The 20980-nt window shown below is 42.1% G+C and overlaps 1 protein-coding gene across 6 annotated transcripts in view; it reads left to right on the top strand.

Moving 5' to 3' along the window:
- Window positions 1-20980, top strand: part of LOC127666992 (zinc finger protein basonuclin-2-like) — a 46643-nt gene that overhangs the window by 17060 nt on the left and 8603 nt on the right. For 3 of the 6 annotated variants that reach the window (XR_007973758.1, XM_052160005.1, XM_052160004.1), the window contains exon 3: window positions 3890-3998. The exons of 1 other annotated variant lie outside the window; for it this stretch is intronic. Coding sequence is in view for 2 of the 5 variants with exons in the window: in XM_052160005.1 (XP_052015965.1) it covers window positions 3890-3988 (99 nt within the window). In the remaining 3 variants the exon portion in view is untranslated. Of the gene's footprint in view, window positions 1-3889; window positions 3999-4100; window positions 5427-17536; window positions 18374-20980 lie in introns of those variants that run through there. 2 more of the 6 variants (XR_007973759.1, XR_007973760.1) reach the window with 2 other exon arrangements.

The raw sequence follows: 20980 nt of genomic DNA, 5'->3' as shown, positions 1-20980 counted from the left end.
ATAACTAATTTGATTCTTATGATAGTCTAATGGAATCAGGAAGTGTTCTATCTTGATTCTCCAGATCTAGAAAACTAGCTTTTAACTTGGCAGTGTCTTCATGGAAAGTTACTCAGTAGCAATATTCAGTACCAGTTCCCTAAAGAAACAAAGTTATTAAGGAGTGCTATGCTTTTTGTTCCAGGAGAATGCTTTCTATAAGTCTTCAAAAATTACCTACCATGAACATAAGACAGTAGTATTTTCTAGACTATCAAATTTGTTTTTACCCATTAAAACACAAACTTTTCTTGTAAACTGGTCAAACTTCAACCTAAAATTTATGAATGCTTCAGTTTTCCCCAAATTGTTATTTTTTTTCCTAAATACATTGTGTTTTTTAAAAAGTTTAAAAGATTTAATGTTAATTCATAAAAAGGAATCATCTTCCACATATGTTCATTTACTTTTAATATTTAATATCATGAAACTGAATTGGTATTATTTTTGTAAAATTTCTTTACATTATTGTTTGATGTGTGTGATGATAACCATTGACTGCTGTTCCTATCGACTCCTCTAATCTCATGGCTCACAAATGCTTTCTACATAAAAGCTGGTGTCTATCTACATATTCTTTGAACAATATGTCATATGTTTTGAACAGTTTGATATTCACATAATATTTTTTAATATTTAAATTATATGAGCAGGGTAGAGTAATGAATTACCGAAAGAGTAGCTATCAGTATATATATGGTTGTGAAAATATGTCATTCCTTACAAAGATGTATGGCTCAAATTTAAAGCCACTAAGTGTAAGGGAAAGAAATGCATGTGCCTTTTGTCCGTTGTCATGGCCCTTAGAATACTGACATCACAATGGTTCTTCATCCTGACTGCTACAGAATCCTCGGACTTCAGTAGGTTGACTACCAACCTTAGTCACCAGTTTGCTATTCAGGACTAGAAAGACAAAATTCAAGTTTATTCAAAGGTTCTCCCTTCCAGGCTCCACCAAAAAGGTATTTTTTTTATAAGTAATTTGTTTCTCATGATAGCTTAATCATATCAGGAAGTGTTCTCTCTTTATTCCTCTAGATCATATGAACTAACTCTCAACTCAGTAGTGGTTTCTTGAAAAGGTAGACATTCAAGCCATATTTGGTACCAATCTTCTGTAGAAACAACATTATTATATGAAGGGAGGTATGCTTTAAGCATACAGGAGAACAATTTCTGTAAATCTTACCAAAAAAAAGTGTCCAGGTTATGCTTGAGCATTGTTTTATATGCAACCCAATTGTTTTAACCACCATGACTACAAATATTTTTAAAAAGAATTGGTCATTCTTTTTTGTAGACCCTAAACCTAAGAACTCCCTGGTTTTCTTCAAATTGTTATAGTTACAACACATATTGTGTTCTTTGGAATATATTTCTGAATATTTGAACATTAATTCTAATTAGACAGGAACTACTTTCCAGACATGTTAATTTCCTTTCAGTTTGTCCATCTCAAAATTTAGTTGCTATTATTTTGTAACATATCTTCACATTAGTGTTTGAAGTATGCGATGACAACCATTGGCTGCTGTTCCTCCTGACTTTGAATCTCATGGGTCTCATAGACTTTCCACATAAATGCTGGTGTCTCTCTACATATTCTTTGAAAGACGTCATATGTTTTGGCGAGAATTATAGTCACTAAATATATAATTTTAATATTTGTATTATATGAGCAGGGTAGAGAAAAGAAACCACCAAAAAGTAGCCACTTCACTATTATAGGGAAGGAGGTTATTATGGATTAGATAAAAATGTTCAGAGGCATCTAAAAATGTTTACAGCCGATTGAAGCTTGATTTTACGACTGATGTCTAAGAGAGAACAGACAATATCAAGGTAGAATATTGGACATACCTGGGGGAGTGAGAGAAACACTGCCTTCATAAAGCAAAGGGTGCTTCTATAACATTTTGGGAGTTATCTTAGTGCATAAGCTGATGGAGATCTTTGGGAAGGAATGGAAATCTAAGGAAAATGAATAATGATTACTTTTACTTCCTGTTCACATTAAATAAGGGCAAGTGTGGCTATTGGCTCCAGAAGCTTGCTACAGCGGGGGCGCTGAGACGCTGCGTGAGCCCAGCAACAGGTCCAAGCATGTGGACAGAGGTAGCTGCTGGCCGCCTCTGCCCAGCCAGCGAGGTCCGGGTACACTCGCTGCCCAGCGCGCCTGGCTCCTAGGCCACCGTGGAGATGTCGTCCCACTTGTTGTCCCAGTCATCTTCGCTGCCTTGGCTGGCCTGGTGACCTCCAAGGAGCTGCTGGGGCGACTTAGGTGGTACTATCAGTATAGGACTAGGCTGAGGGGCCAGGTCATCACTTGTTAATGTTCCAGATCAAAACATGAGGAGGACACAAAGCATTCTGATCTCCAATGCTCTCTAGAGTACAAATTAATTTATGAAAAGTACATGAGGCTCCAGACATGGCTCAGTACTAAAAAAAAAATCCACATTCAATCTGGATCCTATTTGATCTAAGCACCTATATGTTTGCACATAAGTTCTGTACTCAATTTCTAATTTCCTCCGGTAATCTTGGCTCTAGTAATGAATTCATATACCTACATATAGACCAAAAATTCACATGCACAAAGTCTTCTGAAAAAAATAGAAATCCATGAACATAGAACTCTGTAACTGTGTACCTGCTCATGAGCCTGCCTGGGTTTCCTCAGTCTTGATGCAAGTACTGAAGGGGAGGTGGGGTGGGGGATCAGGCAAAGAAACCATGGGGAAGTAGAGACTGTGGAGTTCTAGTGGAAGCTTAAAGTCCCTGAAAACCCCACGACAGCAAGAGAAGGAGAACATGGAATATTTTAGCCAGGTGTGTATGGACTTCCTACTCAGCCATTAGCTCTTCTTAATTTGAACCAGAGAAAGAATAATAGTATTTATGTTGTAGACTCTGAATGTGTTTTCTGGGGAGACCTTGTGGCTACAAGTTGAGGACCTGTTAGAGATAATAAAAGATAGAAAATCTTGCCGATTTTCCTATTGTTTAGCATCCTGAGCATAGGCCCCTCAGGAATTGCTCTAGGAGTTTAGTGTGACTGGGATAAACTACGTATATATGTTTTGGGCTCAGTTAAATGCAAAATTTAAACAGTGTCTGAAGGAACTTGGGATGCGGAAATTCAGCAATGAAGAAGGAACAAATGTTCTGAACTTCATGATTGTTTAGGTAGAAAGTTGCTAATATCTTTCCTTTCATTTTCAATAAGGTTCAAGGTAATCAGATAAGTCACCCAGAAGACAAAAAGTATGCTATTCTGCCTTACATCTCAAGTCCTGCTTCTTGGGATAGAGACAGAAATATATCCAGGCATCTAGCCAGTTTGGATTACATAGTTAGACCTGATCACAAGTAAAGCCAATTCTAGAGAGGAGAGAAGGGATGTGCTGATATGTTTGTGATTCTCCATCCACAAGCAAGGAACCTCTCAGGTGATTTCATTAACACATTTAAAGAGCAGTTTATCCTCCTTGCTGCTGGCATTTTCCTGTTAGCATAATAAGAACATTTGTAGTCTGTGAGGTGTCAGGTACAATGACATTCCTGAATGACAATCATACAGTTTGTGAGGTAGGATATCCATATAAGGCAAGCTAGCCACATGATTTTCTTGCCTCAACCTCACTGAGCTTTGAATGACAGTGATGTTGATGTTCTATTTAGACCAGAGTTAATGATATAGCATGCTCAAGTTCTGAAGATCCAAACCCCACAAATCACCATTATAGCTGCCAGAAGCTAAAAGATACTAAATAGTTACACAAAGGCACAGGTGACAATAAAGAAATATTCATTGCTCACAACCTGTATTGTCGTGATCTCTTAGGCGACTTGCCATTATACGGTCAAGAGAGATTCCGAGGGAGCAGCCAGATGGAGTTCTCCACAGACTGACTGGAGCCAACTGAGGAGACAGAGATTCTAAGCTGAATGAGGTAAGTGGCATGCCTGTCACTTACTGTTGAGTGCCTCTCCCCTCTCTGCCTTGTGAGAGCACTATGCATCTACCTCCATCTGTGACATGGCTTTCTTGATAGATGTACCAGGCTGAAAGACTGGTCAACACACTGGTCCTGCAGTTGGCATTCCAGGACCCTTAGCCATTTTATCCAGAGATATCTGAAAGAGAACATGATTGGACAGTGGTTGATGGAAGTCCAGGAAAAGGAGGAAGCAGTGGATTCCACAGTTATCATGAACTAACATACAAGTCTGGTTTCATGGTGACTCAGGGCAGCTTCTCAAGTGTACAGTAGAGAAAATGGCTATACAATTGTAAACAACCATTTTGCAGTATGTGTGTCTACATGTGCCTCTCTGTCACGGGAGGTTTCTCCAATTGTGTCTTAAACATGAGTATGTACAGAGATGAGGGTCTCCATGAGTGAGAGATTATGCTTGTAGATGTGAGCATTCATACATGTGTACTTAGTTCTGTGTGGGCCTCCTCTGCCTCTCTGCATGCAGCACAACCAATAAATCAAAGACTTTGTTCTCAGAGGCTCTATTGCTGCCCTGAGAGCCTGTTACCAAGGCTCAAAGGGTATGTGAGCAAGAGAGAGATGTGAGAAGGCTGGGCTACACTTGTTAGGCAGGAAGGTCAACTGTGTTTGGAAGAGGGGTGGAAGCTTCCTTGGATTCTTCTATGTAGGAAACCATGAGATTGTCCATCAGTTTAATCATCCTTACACCCAAGAAGCTGCATCACATACTGTTTTGCAGGTGTGTATTGTTGTGAGCATGGGTGAAAACAGGGCTTTTCACAGAGCAGCTCCCAGGATAAATAAAACATAGATTTCTGGATAGGTCAAAGCTGTAGGCATTTTGATGGGATAGCTCATTTCAACTTACTTCAAGTTGTACAACAATCTACCTACCCATTTGGTTCTCACTGTTTACAGTTCTGTTCCCTATCTTCTGCTTCCATCAGTATCTTTTCATACTCCTGCATCTGCTTTTCTCCCCTCTGTCTGTCTCCTGCCCTGGTCAATCCCAGTAGTTTTTTTTGTTTGTTTGTTTGTTTTCTTTTTTGACTTGCCTATTAGCTGTCAGATATTTATAATTAGCAATCAGCAGTAAGATAGTGCTAGAGTATCTCTTGGGTTGCCACCAGGCAAAGACACTCATGTTTTGAGCAGCTATAGATCAACAAAATGTAAAATCTAAAATACAGTGATGGTTCAGAAATGATAGCATCAAACTCCTGCCATCACTTAGCTCTTTGTCAGTACAGATTTAACAATTGAAAATACCGAGATGCACCTTCATATACAGTATGGAATGTCACCTAAACAATGGGTGGATATGTGCACACAGCATGCAAATGTGGAGGTCGGAAGACAATTTCCGATGTTGCTCTATGTTACCTTCCACGTTCTTTTTTTTATTCGATATATTTTTTATTTACATTTCAAATGATTTCCCCTTTTCTGGCCCCCCGTACTCCCCGATAGTCCCATAAGCCCCCTTCTCTCCCCCTGTTCTCCCCCCCACCCCTTCCCATTTCCCTGTTCTGGTTTTGTGCTATACTGCTACACTGAGTCTTGCCAGAACAAGGGGCCACTCCTCCATTCTTCTTGTACCTCATTTGATGTCTGGATTATGTGCTGGGTATTCCAGTTTTCTAGGCTAATATCCACTTATTAGTGAGTGCATACCATGATTGATCTTTTGAGACTGGGTTACCTCAGTCAGTATGATGTTCTCCAGCTCCATCCATTTGCCTAAGAATTTCATGAATTCATTGTTTCTAATTACCAAACATGTGAAAGATCTGTATGCCAAGAACTTCAAGACTCTGAAGAAGGAAATGGAAGAAGACCTCAAAAAATGGAAAAAACCTCCCATGCTCATGGATCAGCAGGATTAATATAGTTAAAATGGACATTTTGCCAAAAGCAATACCCATCAAAATGCCAACTCAAGTCTTCATAGAGTAAGAAAGAGCAATTCTCAAATTCATCTGGAATAACAAAAACCCCAGGATAGCTAAAACTATTCTCAACAATAAAAGAAATTCTGGGGGAATCAATATCCCTGACCTCAAGCAATACTACAGAGCAATAGTGTTAAAAACTGCATGGTACTGGTACAGTGACAGACAGGTAGATCAATGGAACAGGATTGAAGATCCAGAAATGAACCCACACACCTATGGCCACTTGATCCTTGACAAAGGGGCTGAAAACATCCAATGGAAAAAACCTAGCCTTTTGAACAAATGGTGCTGCTTCAACTGGAGTTCAGCATGCAGAAGAATGTGAATTGATCCATCCTTGTCTCCTTGTACTAAGCTCAACTCCAAATGGATCAAGGATCTAAACATAAAGCCAGACACTATGAAGCTAATAGAAAAGAAACCGGGGAGGAACCTTGAGGACATTGGTACAGGGGGGGAAAGTTCCTGAACAGAACACCAATAGCGTATGCTCTAAGATCAAGAATTGACAAATGGGACCTCATAAAATTACAAAGTTTCTGTAAGGCAAAGAACTCTTTCAACTTTCATGGTTGTGAGCCATCTTATGAGGTACTAGAAACTAAAGTTGGATCTTCTGCAAGAGCAGTACATGCTCTTAATCACTAAAGCATCTCTCTACCTCTCATCTAAGATACTTAACATTTGTTGGTTTGTTTGTTTGATATGGGTTGCTAAAGGGATAAAGGTTTGGAGACCAGCAAATAATTTCAGGAAGGGGGTTCTCTTCTAGATCTGTATATTTAATTTGATAATGAAACTTAGGCTACCAAACAGAAAAGCTCAACACAGTAAGACTTGGCAAACCAACAAAAGAAAAGAGCTTAGGAGAAGACACAAGAAACTGAGACATAGTTTTGCACATTCAGGAGTCCCATAAAAATACTAAACTGAAAGATAGGCTTGGGGAAGACTTGTTTGCATACCCCAGTACATCCCATGTTTGCTGCCTCAGTGTCTGTGTATACAAATAAGCTTTGATCAGTTGACTTAAAAGGCTTTGTTCTCCTTGTATCTAGTCTATCTTATGGAAAGTATATTATTTATTCTTATTTTTCTACTTCAGGATCTTCTTAATTCTAAGGAGGAGTATTTAATAGAGATATCTCATATGGAGTGGTATGTGCTGCTCTCTCTCTCTCTCTCTCTCTCTCTCTCTCTCTCTCTCTTTTCTATGTGTGTCTGTCTGTCTGTTATTCTTTCTGTATGTATCTCTGTCTCTCTATCTCATAATGTCTGATTGTTTGTATTTGCTCCCATCAGATACATGAAAAATCTCCTCTGATGGCTAAATGAGGCACTGATTTATAAGTATATCAGAATATCATAAGAACCAACTAAATTGTTACATTTATTTATTTATGCATGCATTTTTAGATCTGTAGGATTGATATCACTTAAGTATTTTGAATATCTACTTTCTGTTCTTGGCCACTCAAGCAGTGTCAGATATGTGTGTAAATTGCTTGAGGCACAGGAGTGGCAAACCTCCCCTGAGCACCTCCAACTGCCAATTTCCATGTAGAGAACACTCTTACAGCCCTCCAGGCAGGCCTCAGTCTTCCCCATCCACACTCCATCCTAACAGAGTAGCCCAAACACACAAGTCGAAATCCCACCAATCCCTATCTTCAAAGATTTGTGCCCAACCCCAAGAACAGGTATATATCCCTGTCTTCTACTCAGTTTGTTGCTGGCTTTCATCTGAGCAGAGGCAGCCAGCCCAGTAGAAGTTAAGTTTGGTTCTTCCTCCCAGCCCCACGCTCCCAGGAATAAGACTCAAACTCAACATATATTTACAAATACTCTAGTCATATAGTTAGGCTAATTTCTGACTTGATCATAACAAAAATTAACCCATTTATTCTAATTCATATTCTGCTGTGTGTCTGGTTACCTTTCCTCAGATACCATATGTCTGTCTTGTGACATATTCCGAGGCGAATTGTCCAATCAGCACTGTCCCTAAATCCTTTCTGCTTCGGGTATGCCCCACGTCCTACATTCTGCCTAAACTATAGGCCAGCAGAATTTAATTGACAAACCAATTCCACACAAATACTTGCACATGCATGATTATGGCTGCATTGTTTCAAAGAGCCAGGAAATAGAATGGGTCTAGCAGCTAATCATCCAAAGAACATTACAATAGCATGTGCCAATATGCATAACAGAATTGTATTAAAATGTCTCAGTTATCTTTGAATGATTGCTGGATACACCCTAAAGCATAAAAGACACAAAATTAGATTTTCTGATAATCATATTTCAATAGTCAATATTCAGGCTTCTTTCCGATATATTTTTTCTTTACATTTCAAATGATTTCCCCTTTTCTGGATCCCAACGCCCTGAAAGTCCCATGAGCCCTCTTCCCTCCCCCTACTCCCCCATCGACACTTTCCCACTTCCCTGTTCTGGTATTGCCCTATACTGCTACACTGAGTCTTTTCTTAACAAGGGGACACTCCTCTGTTCTTCTTGGACATCGTTTGTGTGTGGATTATATATTTGGGTATTCCAATTTTCTAGGCTAATATCCACTTATTTGTGAGTGCATACCGTGATTGATCTTTTGAGACTGGGTTACCTCACTTAGTATGCTGTTATCCACCTCCATCCATTTGTGTAAGAATTTCATGAATTCATTGTTTCTAATGACTGAATAGTACTCCATTTTTTTATCCATTCCTCTGTTGAGGGATAGCTGGGTTCTTTCCAGTTTCTGGCTATTATAAATAGGACTGCTATGAACATAGTGGAACATGTGTCCTTATTACATGCTGGGGAATCCTCTGGGTATATGCCCAGGAGTGGTATAGCAGGGTCCTCAGCAGGTGACATGCCCAGTTCTCTGAGCAACTGCCAGACTGATTTACAGAAGTTTGTACCAATTTGCAACCACACCAGCAGTGGAGGAGAGTTTCTCTTTCTCCACATCCTCGCCAACATGTGCTGTCTCCTGAGTTTTGAATCTTAGCCATTCTGACTGGTGTGAGGTGAAATCTCAGGGTTGTTTTGATTTGCATTTTTCTAATACTAATGATGTTGAGCATTTTCCAAGATGCTTCTCAGCTATCCAAAGTTCTTTGGGTTAAAATTTGGTTTTATGGGGTCTAACTTCTTGAGTTCTTTGTATATATTGGATATTAGCCCTCTGTCAGATATAGGGTTGGTGAAGATCTTTCCCCAATTGGTTGGTTGCCAATTTGTCCTTTTGATGGTGTCCTTTGCCTTACAGAAACTTTGTAATTTTATGAGGTCCCATTTGTCAATTTTTGATCTTAGAGCATAAGCTATTGGTGTTCTGTTCAGGGACTTTCCCCCTGTACTGATGTCCTCAAGGGTCTTCTCTAGTTTCTTTTCTATTAGTTTCAGAGTGTCTGGCTTTATGTGGAGATCCTTGATCCATTTGGAGTTGAGCTTACTACAAGGAGGGAAGGATGGATCAATTCACATTCTTCTGCATGCTGACCACCAGTTGAACAAGCACCATTTGTTGAAAAGGCTATCTTTTTTCCATTGGATGTTTTCAGCCCCTTTGTTGAGAATCAAGTGGCCATAGCTGTGTGGGTTCATTTCTAGATCTTCAATCCTATTCCACTGATCCGCCTGATATTCAGGCTTTTTTAAGAAAATGCTTTTCAGTGAATTTTACCAATTCTAAACATCAGTGAGATCTTTCACATGTTTGGTAATTAGAAACAATGAATTCATGAAATTCTTAGGCAAATGGATGGAGCTAGAGAATATCATACTAAGTGAGGTAACCCAGACTCAAAAGGTGAATCATGGTATGCACTCACTAATAAGTGGATATTAACCTAGAAAACTGGAATACCCAAAACATAATCCACACATCAAATGAGGTACAAGAAGAAAGGAGGAGTGGCCCCTGGTTCTGGAAAGACTCAGTGAAACAGTATTCAGCAAAACCAGAACGGGGAAGTGGGAAGGGGTGGGTGGGAGGACAGGGGAAGAGAAGGGGGCTTGCGGGACTTTCGGGGAGTGGGGGGGCTAGAAAAGGGGAAATCATTTGAAATGTAAATAAATTATATCGAATAATAAAAAAAAAGAAAAAAAAAAAGAAAATGCTTTTCAGTGAATTTTACCAATTCTAAACATCAGTGAGATATTATATCTTGTGTAAATAAATAATCTACATTATGGAAACTTGAAATCAGCATCAGTAATCAATCCATTGTTTCAAGCATTTTCATTGGTTTCTGTTAAAACACTTTAATCTTCTAATTATTTTCAAATAAACATATGAGTCATTAACTATACAGTTAATTCACAGTTCTATACAAGTTAGAATATCTATTTTCTAATTAATACATCATAACCTATGACATATAATAATTGATTTTATATTATTGATTTTTGACATTATTAATTCTAAACACATTCAGGAAATATGGCACTCATGCACTGCCTAAGATTACTTAGGGTCCTTCAGAGTTCCAGCTGCTCTCTGTGGCCTGCATTGAAACCCTAATCTCTGCCCTGCTCAACCATGCCAGCTGACCCTTACCATCTGGAAAGGATGGTGGCCCCAACTCCAAATGAATCTTGAGTACATGGTATATCCTTGGCCCTTTCTGCCTATGGCCCTTAGCAGTGTTGTGACATTTTCTCTGTGACCTGGAGTCCCAATCTCAGGTTCTCCATTGAGAGGCTCTTGCAGGGCTCATGTGCCTTTGGGGGGACACAGTGGCAGACTAGGAATAAGAAAGGTACAGGATACAGTGAGTTATATCCTGGCTTTCCCCCACCTCTCTTGAGTTGTTCTGGAGGGCTGCAGACACTTCGAACCTGTAACTCTCACTATGAATTCAGGCCATGGGTCAGAGTGTCCCTTCCAACCTGGACATCTGCCCTCTCAGAACCAGGAAACATACCCCAGGAGAGTTAGCCTCTTTTAAGGGTCTCTCTTGTGGAATTAGAATGACCCTGTGACCCTGTGATACCACTAAGAGTAGGGCACAGGTGAGTCCACCCTGGCTGTGAGAATCTTTCTTCCCCAGGTCTAGAAATGTCAGGTCAACCAGAACTTGGCGGAATTTGTGACACAGGACACAATTTTTCATTAACTGCCTGGACCAAATGTGTGGACTTCTAGATTGTTTTTAGGGTCCTTAGCCTTTCCTTAGAGGTTGGTCAACTGACTCTATGACCCTCATTCCCAGCCCTGGGCTCGGGCCTAGAAGAGATGTCCTTGCTAAGGTGTCCTCCATTTGCTGGAGGGAGGCAGCTCCCACTGTGTTTGGGAAAAATTAGAACATCTATTGCAAATTATTCTTGCTGCCTACAACAGGAGAGATTTAATATTTACTGTATGGATTAGAGATATCCAAGTGTATGGTAATTTAATAAAAAAAGTGTTTGGGTTTTGTGAGATATATTTTTTATTGCTAAATCATGCATAAGCATAACAACATGTTGCCCTTGTTGCAAGTGGTAGACATTGCATTTGGAGGGGACTGGACAGGAGAGGTGACTTTGGAATCTGTTCTCCTACTTTTTACTCAGTTCTTTGCTGAAGGCAATTGTTAACTGGTATGGATACATGGGACATAAGATGGGACCAGGCTGAGTGGGTCCAGGAGTGGTTCCTTTCTCTATCACAGATTTCAATGCTGGTCATATCCCCAGAAGCCACGCTGTCACTCAAATGATGCCTTCAGCAGTGGATGCATAGTCCAGAGTTGCCCATGGGCATTTGTATCACAAGTCCCAGTTTGCAGTTGCTCAGGTCTTTTTCAAGAACTATTTGAGTTGTATAAGCAGGGCTGATTATTCCCATTTTACAGATTCATTAAACAAGAGTAGAACTGGAGTCTTAGGTAACTAGGTGCTGGATGTGGCCTCCTGCATGACCCTGCCTCCTCTTTGGGGGAACTTTGCCAAAGGCAGAGTCTCCTCCATTCCTGTGTCTCCCTCTGGGGCAATGTTTACAAATTCAGGGTCCCCAGAGGCAGCAATCCTGTGAAAGCTGGCAGCCCCAGGGCTCCTTGGAGCCTTCAGCCCACTCCAATTTCAAAGAAACTCAGAGGGTTCTGCTGAGCTATTTACATGGATGGCTGGGGGAATGGGGCACTCACGAGGACTGGGAGCCCTTCTGCCTGGCCTCAACTCCTGTCTCTGCTGCCTCTGCCTGGCTTGCACAGCCAGAAAAGGTCGTCTGGTTTAGGGTGGTTGAAAACTCCGGATTCTAATTCCAAGCATTAGACTTGGAGATTTGGGCCATTTCTGTTTCCCACTGCTCTTCCCAGCCAGGCTTCTCTCTAGCTCTGGACAAATCCTTTTGCTCTCATGGGCCTCAAGTTTCTTATCTGTAACACATGGGAACTAACATAGGAGAGTACTGTTAAAACTCAGTGTCCCGTGGCATAGCCTGGTGAAGAGAAACCACCCACACATGACCACTGCTACTAAGAGCAGCTCTTACTGAGAGGTCAGTAACTGATCACAGTATCAAGTATTAGATAATTGATTACAGGAAGGACTATATAGATGATTATAGTTTATCATTTATTCAACACTTAATGTATCCCAGAACACTGCTCCAACCCTGTGAATTAAATGTACACCAGTCCTGTTTACAGATGGGAAAACTGGGTCTAAGAAGGACCTTGATTTCATACGGTCTGACTTGAATATTAAGGTGACTGTCTATATCCTTCTGTATGCTGTGGATAAATAAATATAATTATGTGCCTAGATATACAGGCACACATAGGTGAATATATTACTATGGATACATTAATAATAAAATAAGAGGCTGGACATGAAGTCAGGGAGGTTTTCAAGGCTTTATTTCACACCCTTCTAGTTCCATGGGTGAGAACTACTCTGGTAGTGCAGGGAAGGCTGGCAGGAGGCTCATGAGGATAGTGTTTGCAGAACAACCAAGCCTCAGACAGACCTCTAATGGAGAGGGAGGTTTTGGTGGGAGGCTTTGGTTTCTCCCCAATCTGTTCCCAAAGTACTGGCCTTCCTGGAGGCTGTGTCCCACCCTTTTTCCAGGCACCCTTAGCTTTCCCACATTGACAGGGGAGGAGAGGGCTGGGTAACTTCTCTTAGAGCTTTAGGGTATCAGAACACTCTTCAGATACAAGAGAGGGTGTGTGGTGGGGAATCTAAAGAGCTGGTTAGCTAGAGTTGGCACCTGAGATTGGGAGTCGCATACCTGGGTGGGGAGTCCTAGGTTTTCCTGGGCCTCCGTTTTGCTGTCTCTGTGAATCTGTAGTCTTCACTGCCTGCGGCCCCTTCCTCTTCCTACTCTTGTTGTGTCTCTTGCTTGTAGATGTATCATCTCTGTCCTGTAGGGAAAAGCCATGAGCATGAGAGATGACAATCATTGTCCCCCCATGGAGACAGCTGGAGAGTCCAGCACAAACATTGCTGGGCAAACCCTATTGTTGCTGCCCTATGGTTGTATGGACTTGCTATATCATAGAACCTCTTTGGCCTCAGTTTCTACTCCTGCAGTGGGGTTAGCTAACTTGTCCTTTCCTGCAGGGTCACGGGACATTATTAAGTGGGTGATGTGACCGACCTCCTTCACAGGCTCCGTGAGGAGTCTAATACTATGTTGGTTGTTTCTGTTTCTGGATGTCTGGGAGGACTTGAGGTAGGCAGAAGATCAAGACTTTGAACCATAAATCAGGAAAATGAAGTGGAGGATAATTTGGGCTAGATCAGTTTTTGCAGAGGAAGAACTTGATGGACAGATGAATTGATATGTCCCCGCCCAGTGAGCTAGGAGCACAAAGCAGACAGGGATGCTGGAGACTTGCTGCCCTAGGTCTCCTCCCAATGCCCTTTGGTGTCTGCACCTGAGGCTCAGGGATTGCAGTGGCAGGAAAGATTCGTGATTTTTTCTGGAGAGAGAAAGGAGACTCAAAGTCCTAATACAGGCTTCCTGAAGCAGTAAATCGTGTTGTGCGTGCGTGCGTATCTGGGGGCTGCTTTGTACATGGACAAGTGCCTCTCCTAAGTGTTCCTTGGACATCCCTGTCTGAGGTTGCAGTAAACAAACTTTAAAGCCTCTGGCTTATTGCTTGCCCAGATTGTCTGTGTGTAGATTCCTGGCGGCTACAAGAGGGCAGCATGGTTCAGGAGTCGATTCTTGGTGGTTTTACCCAGGGAGAGCTGGAGCTGGGAGAGTGGCAAGTGGATTGCCAGCCTGGGCTTTTGGAGCCTGCCAGGAGTCAGGCCTAAGCTTCTGGCAGGGAGGGCTTCTCTGTAGAGCCGTCCCTACTCTGGTTCTATCTGTGTGGTCTGAGGACACCCCAGTACAGCCACTACCACACTGTGGCCTTTGATGGCACTGAACTGTGGGCATCTTCAATGGAGAGAAGCTTTGGGACAGACATTGAGCAATGATAGGAGAAGTGTGCAAATCTCTGGAAACAGCATCAGTATGAGTCAAGATCAGGCAAGGAGCTGGAGCAGCAGGTCAGTTCATGATGGTGAACTTATCAGAGCTGCCTTCTTGGTATGTCATTCTGTAATATATAACCTGACAAACAATATTTAGTTCTAAAGAGATATTTGCATGGAATGTGCAAGGTGCACAGATCAGTTAAGGATGAATTTTTGCTTCCTGTTTGAGCAGGTAAAAGACAACTGTCATTTTTATGAGCTGGCTTGATCAATAGCCAAATGGTAATATATCTTCAGTCATGCCATATCAAAAGATGATTTTTTTTTCATGGTTTCCTGGACCAAAGAGTTCCTCAGAGCAGTCATATCCCTTGAAGGAGGCAGTATGGCCCAATGATTGCAGTGGATCAAATAGTGCCCTCCCCCTCCCTCCCCCCCCCCCCAGTTCATGCTCATGTGGATTCCTTTGCAAGCAGTTCCTTTGCAGATGTAGGGAATTGAGATGAGGTTGTGCAGTGCTGCTGGGACAGGTCCCAACCCCATGACTGGAGTCCTCATTAAGGCCATTTGAAGACTCAGACGTGTCCATAGGATGTTTGAGCAGAGAGACTGGAGTGAGACATCTACACGTCAGAGTATGGGAAGGCTGGACAGAAACCACAAGGAGATGCTGGAGGCAAGGGAAGGTTGCTCTGCAATGCTCCAAGGGAACAAGACCCTCCTCACACTTCAGCTCCAGACTCCTTCAGAACTGTGAGATGCACTCTGGTGACCCAGCTGGTGACACACCACATGGCAGGTTCAGGAGCCCGTGCAGGATTCTAGGGACATGGATGGTTGGCCATGGACACATAGCCTTATTTCCATTCCCATGGAGCTGAGTGGCCTTAGGGGATGCTCACTGATCCCTTCAAGTCTTGTTTTCATCTCTGACACAGAAGTATTTTCTTACATGGCTGTGTGAGCAGAGTGTTAAGAATTCCAAAATATGGGGCTGGAGAGATAGCTCAATGGTTAAGAGAACTGACTGCTCTTCCAAAGTTCCTGAGTTCAGTTCCCAGCAACCACCTGGTGGCTCACAATAATCGGTAATGGGGTCTGATGCCCTCTTCTCTGTGTCTGAAGACAGCAACAGTGTACTCACATACACAAAATAAATAAATCTTTTAAAAAAAGAAAATAATTTCAAAATAGGGGCTGGAGAGATGGCTCAGAGGTTAAGAGCACTGACTGCTCTTCCAGAGGTCCTGAGTTCAATTCCCAGCAACCACATGGGGACTCACAACCATCTATAAGGAAATCTGATCCCTCTTCTTGTGTGTCTGAAGATAGCTACAGTGTACTCACATAAAATAAATAAATAAATATTATTTTAAAAAACAATGTCAAAATAATGATAATGGATCCCATAAGCAAGTGTTAGGGACCCTCTGGGGGAGGAACCCATCCCAGCATCTGGACACATATGCCAACAGTGCTGAGGCTGAGATGTGCTGCTCCCTGAGTTGTCTCTCTTCTAGTTTTGGCTTTGTACATGTCCAGCTGGTAATCAGTGCCACAAATTTTTATCTGATGAGAGTCACGTTTAATTAAGTCTTGGATTTTTATCATATATTCAGCTCATGATCATATAATGTTATTGTTAAAGGAATTTTTGAAGATGTGATTAAAAATAATAATGACTTGACGTTGAGATAATCAAAAGAGAGGCCATGTGATTGGGCTCAATCTCATTACATTCCTCTAAAAGCAGAGTGTTCTTTATGGCTGGTGACAGATGGAGAGAGGTCAGAGAAATTTGAAACTTGGGACTGATTTAGAGTGCCCTTGCTGACTTTGAAGATGATGAGCTGCAAAGAAGGCCTTGAGAGAAGGCTTTTCATGCTGAGTGTGAGCTCTGATCAACAGTCAACAAGGCTTCTGCCCTATAGCTGCATGAAAAAGTTCACTCACTGTCTACAACCAGAAACAATTTAGAAGTGGCTTTCTCCCCAGCCCTCCCATACTGGCACTGGGTTTCAGATCTTAAGTCGAGGACCCACTCATCTGTATGGACTTCTAACCCACAGAACCATAAGATGATACAGGGTGCTCTTTTAAGCCCTTTTTCTTCTAGTAATTCATTGACTAATATAGCCCATTGAAGTGCCAGCTATTAACTCCTTAAGTGTTTTGTAACTAGGAACTCTGGAAGTGGATGATTCAAAACATGAAAATAAATGAGTGTATTTGAGGTATCTATCTAGTGGTAGAGGAAAATGACTTGGCTTAGAGGATATGGTCAGCACGCCTTTCTGACAGTTTCAGGAGAGATGTGATGCCTCCTATACATACAAAAAAAGGCAAGGGACTTTTTAAAAAAAAGTTATGATCACTGTTGAGGTTTTAAAACATCATCTTTACCCCTTCTTCTTGCTTTATGTTTTAAGTTTTAGGAATTCTCCACGCTCAATTTGAAACATATGCAAAAATTCACAAGATGTAAAGGGTTTTGTTAAGAGGTATACACAATTCTCATGTACAAATGGGACTGTATATGAGAAAAATGCAGAAAGATGTCAATAAAAAAATTGTACTGAGCTACCTAATGACCCTCTAAGTGACAAAACACTACACTAGAAGCTGAGTAAACTTAATCTGAAATTCATATTTTAATAGAGGCATCTGAACAAGTTGACAACGAATAGGGAAATAAAACATGCATTGTGGGCTGAAGTTACCTTGGACAATAACCATTCTGCTAAAATTCAAGAACATTTAGAAAACAGCTATGATAGTATAGGATGGTATATTCATTCACAATGTAAGTGAGTCTGTCTTCAGGCAAGAACAACAATACTATTATCTTTGTGGTCTGAGGCAATACTACAAGGGGAAAGAGAAGAAGGTAGAGAGAAGAGAAGAGATCATGGGGTAGGAATCTTGAAAACATGGCCATGAGGGCTGGCCAGGTGGAGTAAGAGCAGCCTAGATGAATATGACAAATCATATTGTGGGATTATTGGCAGGGAGGTCAACATAACAGCAGAGAGGGTAGATATCTGCCCAGCTCTAGTGTTCACTAAGCCTTTTTATTAATATGAAATTTTTAGGTCTCTCATCTAGGAATTGAATGATCAAAGAAGCTGTAGAAACCTTCAGCTGAGGAGCCCCGGGGACTACAGTCACAGAGAACCACTTGAGTAGTGGCTCTGAGGCTTCTGACACCTCATAAACTGCCACATAGCAGTCTGTGGATTAGAGGGGGAAATCAGTGCTGCTGGTCAACCTAATATACATCCTCACCCATGGGATTTGCTGTTCCCAAAGTTCTGTTGGCCGCCACCATGGCCCCACATACCCAAACCCACTGGCAGGTTCCTTGAGTCAGCCCTCACTTACCATCCTACTCACAATCCACAGTTCTGTGTTAGGAGGTTTGGCAGCAGCTCTGGCTGACGCCACTACACAGGGTAAAGTTAGCATGCAGGCAAGGACTCCTGTGAAGCTCATAGCTGGTGGTGGCATCCTGAAGCACCAGATGTGGGCATGCTCCCCATCCTGAAAGGCTCCAGGACAAATGGGAGTGCTCCTCTTTGTAAATCTGTGGGATGAGAGCAGAACTTTACTGGGGTGAGCAATGGGGGGTGAGCAATGGGGAAATCATGTGGCCTCACACCTGTACCTGAACCCCAAGCCACCCCACCTGCTGTGGTCCCTCGCTCCCATGCTGCTACAGAGCTCCCAGCACTCAAGTGGATTCTCCCTAAGTTTTATTTTGTGCTTTGTCCCCAAACTCTGATAAAAGTAAGGCAAATTTCATTATGTTTTAGGTCCATTTTATACTTAAACACTCTCAGAAGATTTTCTAGGATGCTTTTGCAGTGCTTAAGCAGGCCTTGAGAGACTACCAGAAGAATGTGTCATTGTATTCTTTTCCCAGCCTACAGGAGTAGCCTTCCTGCCAAGAATAAACAAGTCCTAACTCTGCAGACTCCTACACAAGTAGGTAGGAATCTATTACTGAACTGTGCTTTCAGCTTCACTAAAATTATGTCAAAGAACAGGAACAAGTGTAGAGCGAGGGGGGGGGGAAGACACCTGTTCTCTCAGAAGCCAGGATCCCCAGCAAGCTGCCTCAGGCACAGCTAGGGAAGATGGAGCAGGCTGCAGTCTATGGGCACCAGCGTTCCATTCCTGTGCACAGCCAGTCAACAGTTCCTCACACATAAACACAAACACCCCCCCCCAGAGAAAAAAGAAAAAATATCATGTTAACAAGGAATGAACACTAATCTCAATATGAGCAGAAGAGTCCAGAGTAGCTACAACTGAGCTGGGACCTCCAGAGATGACACAGACCAAGGGTAAATCTGAGGAGAGAGAGGCCCTAAGAGCTCCCTGGCTAAGGTCACATTGACATTGGCAACCCCACTGCCAGGCTGGAAAGCAGCAGGGCACAAAGACTGGGAAGGACCGGTCCTTGCAGGCTTCAGCATGTGCACCAGGCTCTCCTTCCTGCCCTTCCTGACTGAGGTAGGAAAGTTCCCAGGCCTCCCAGGTTTGTTCTTAGCTCCCTTTCACTTTTTGGCTGAGGTCAAAGTCCCTGGACCCTGTGATCTGCACCCAAGGCAAAGTTGTCCCAGGGCGATCCTTCAGGAACTGAGGTAGCTGAAGTCAATAATAGGTCTCAAGCCCCTGTTCTGAGTCCACTTGGTTTCTCAGTCATTATCCTGCGAGTCAGGGGAAGATCAGAGAATGGTCTAAGGTGGTGCTAAGCTTCCAGAGCCACTCTAGCTCTGAACTTTCTGAGAACTCTCTGAAGTTACTCCCTCCACCCCTACACCCCAATTCTTGATTTCACGGGCCTCAAGAGAGCTTTCAGCCCAGGAGTGGGTATCGGCCAGGCACAGGCAGAGAGGAGGCCCTCTTCTTTGCTTCTTAGCCCTAAGCAGGCTAAACTACTAGTTAGACAAAAGGGGCATCTTAATGGTTTGGGGTGATAGAGATCGGCCCAGAGCCACAAGGGTATAAAAAACAATCAATTCTGAGACTGCATACCTCAAATCCAATGCAATCTATTCTTTTGGGGGGAGGGGTTTAGAAAATTTTAGATTACTTTAATCCCTGCCAGGACTAAATCCAAGTCATCAGACTTGGTGAGAAATGCCTAATTTACCAGCTGAACCATCTTGTCAGCTCCTCCAACAGTTTTGAAATTTAACAATACAGAAATGATTAAAAAATTCAATTTTCCCTCCTAGCCCCTGCTCCCACAATGATGACTTTGAAACTAATCATTTATTAATAGATTCCTAGGCTGTAAGCTTTAGTTCATTTCCTTACTAACTTATAACTTATGTAACCCAATGAAACTATTCTCTCTACCACACAGTTACTTACCGGTCCTCAGCTTCGAGTGTCCAAGCCTGGTGCTAACCTTCTTTATTCTATCCTGAGTTCAGCCACCTGCTGGTTTATGTACATCTCCTCACCTCTGCTCAGATATCATGCTTTGGGCCTCCACAGTGTTCCCTGGCGAATATCCCTTTATCCTGAATTCATCTACCTGCTGGTTAGTTACTACTCCTTTTGTCCCTGACTGCTTCTTCCTTACTGTCTTCCTTCAGCATCATTCCCAGTGTGTCTCTCGAATCTCTCTTTATTCTTTCACTGTTTCCCAGAATCCTCTCTTCTCCTGCCTGTGCCCCACCTCCAATTTCCTACCTCAGCTCATTGGCCATAGGTTTTTTTATTGTCAGGTGATGCTTGCCACACCAACTCCAGTGTCATCTGTGTGACTTGCCAGTATGTCATTAAGGCAGATGGGAGAAAAATGCCCCTCAGGGCTAGGCTCCCTGGAGGTCCCTGGCAGTGTGCCCACCTCTGCCCTTAGAAAGGACCTCGATGTTCTCTAAGGATATTGTGCTTCCTGGGTTATGGGTTCTGCACTGTGTCTTTCTTCTTCCTCTTCTTAATTCTTTATACAGCATGATCCCAGCCTATAAGCTGGTTAATTGATAAAGGAGAACTTGGTATTCCGGTGGAAAGAAAAAGAGGATGTGGTGATTATGCCTACTGCTTCCAGTCCTAAACTCAATGAACTCATGTTCAAGCTTAGTGAAAGAAAGTCTTGAAATGCTTTTCAACAGGGTCCGTCTTTATCACTAGCCTTAGCAAAGGTAATGATGAATAGTTTGTAGCAGGAAGAAAAAAATATGAAAAAGTATAGGACTACTGATGAGCTATTGCTTTATACAGGTACTTATGATAAAAAGGTAAGAGATGGATAAAAACATTGAAGGTTAGAAGGTCCTATAATTTTCTTGAGATTATAGACATAGATTAGCTTGAGCCAGACCACATTGGTGTTTGCTATTCAAGGCAATATAGAGGGCTCTTGTAATGTATATATTTAAAGCATTTTGACTTTTGATGACAGAAGAAGGCTTTAAGCATAAAATATGGTCTGAAGGCCCAAGTTCTCCTGTTGATTATTAACACAACTTTAATAAGTAACCACAAGTTAGAATCAAACACTATATGTCTGAGGTTCATGATCATAGTTTG

This window comes from Apodemus sylvaticus, chromosome 16, assembly GCF_947179515.1.
Source record: "Apodemus sylvaticus chromosome 16, mApoSyl1.1, whole genome shotgun sequence".
Lineage (NCBI taxonomy): Eukaryota > Metazoa > Chordata > Mammalia > Rodentia > Muridae > Apodemus > Apodemus sylvaticus.
This window is presented reverse-complemented; position numbering and strand designations above follow the sequence as displayed.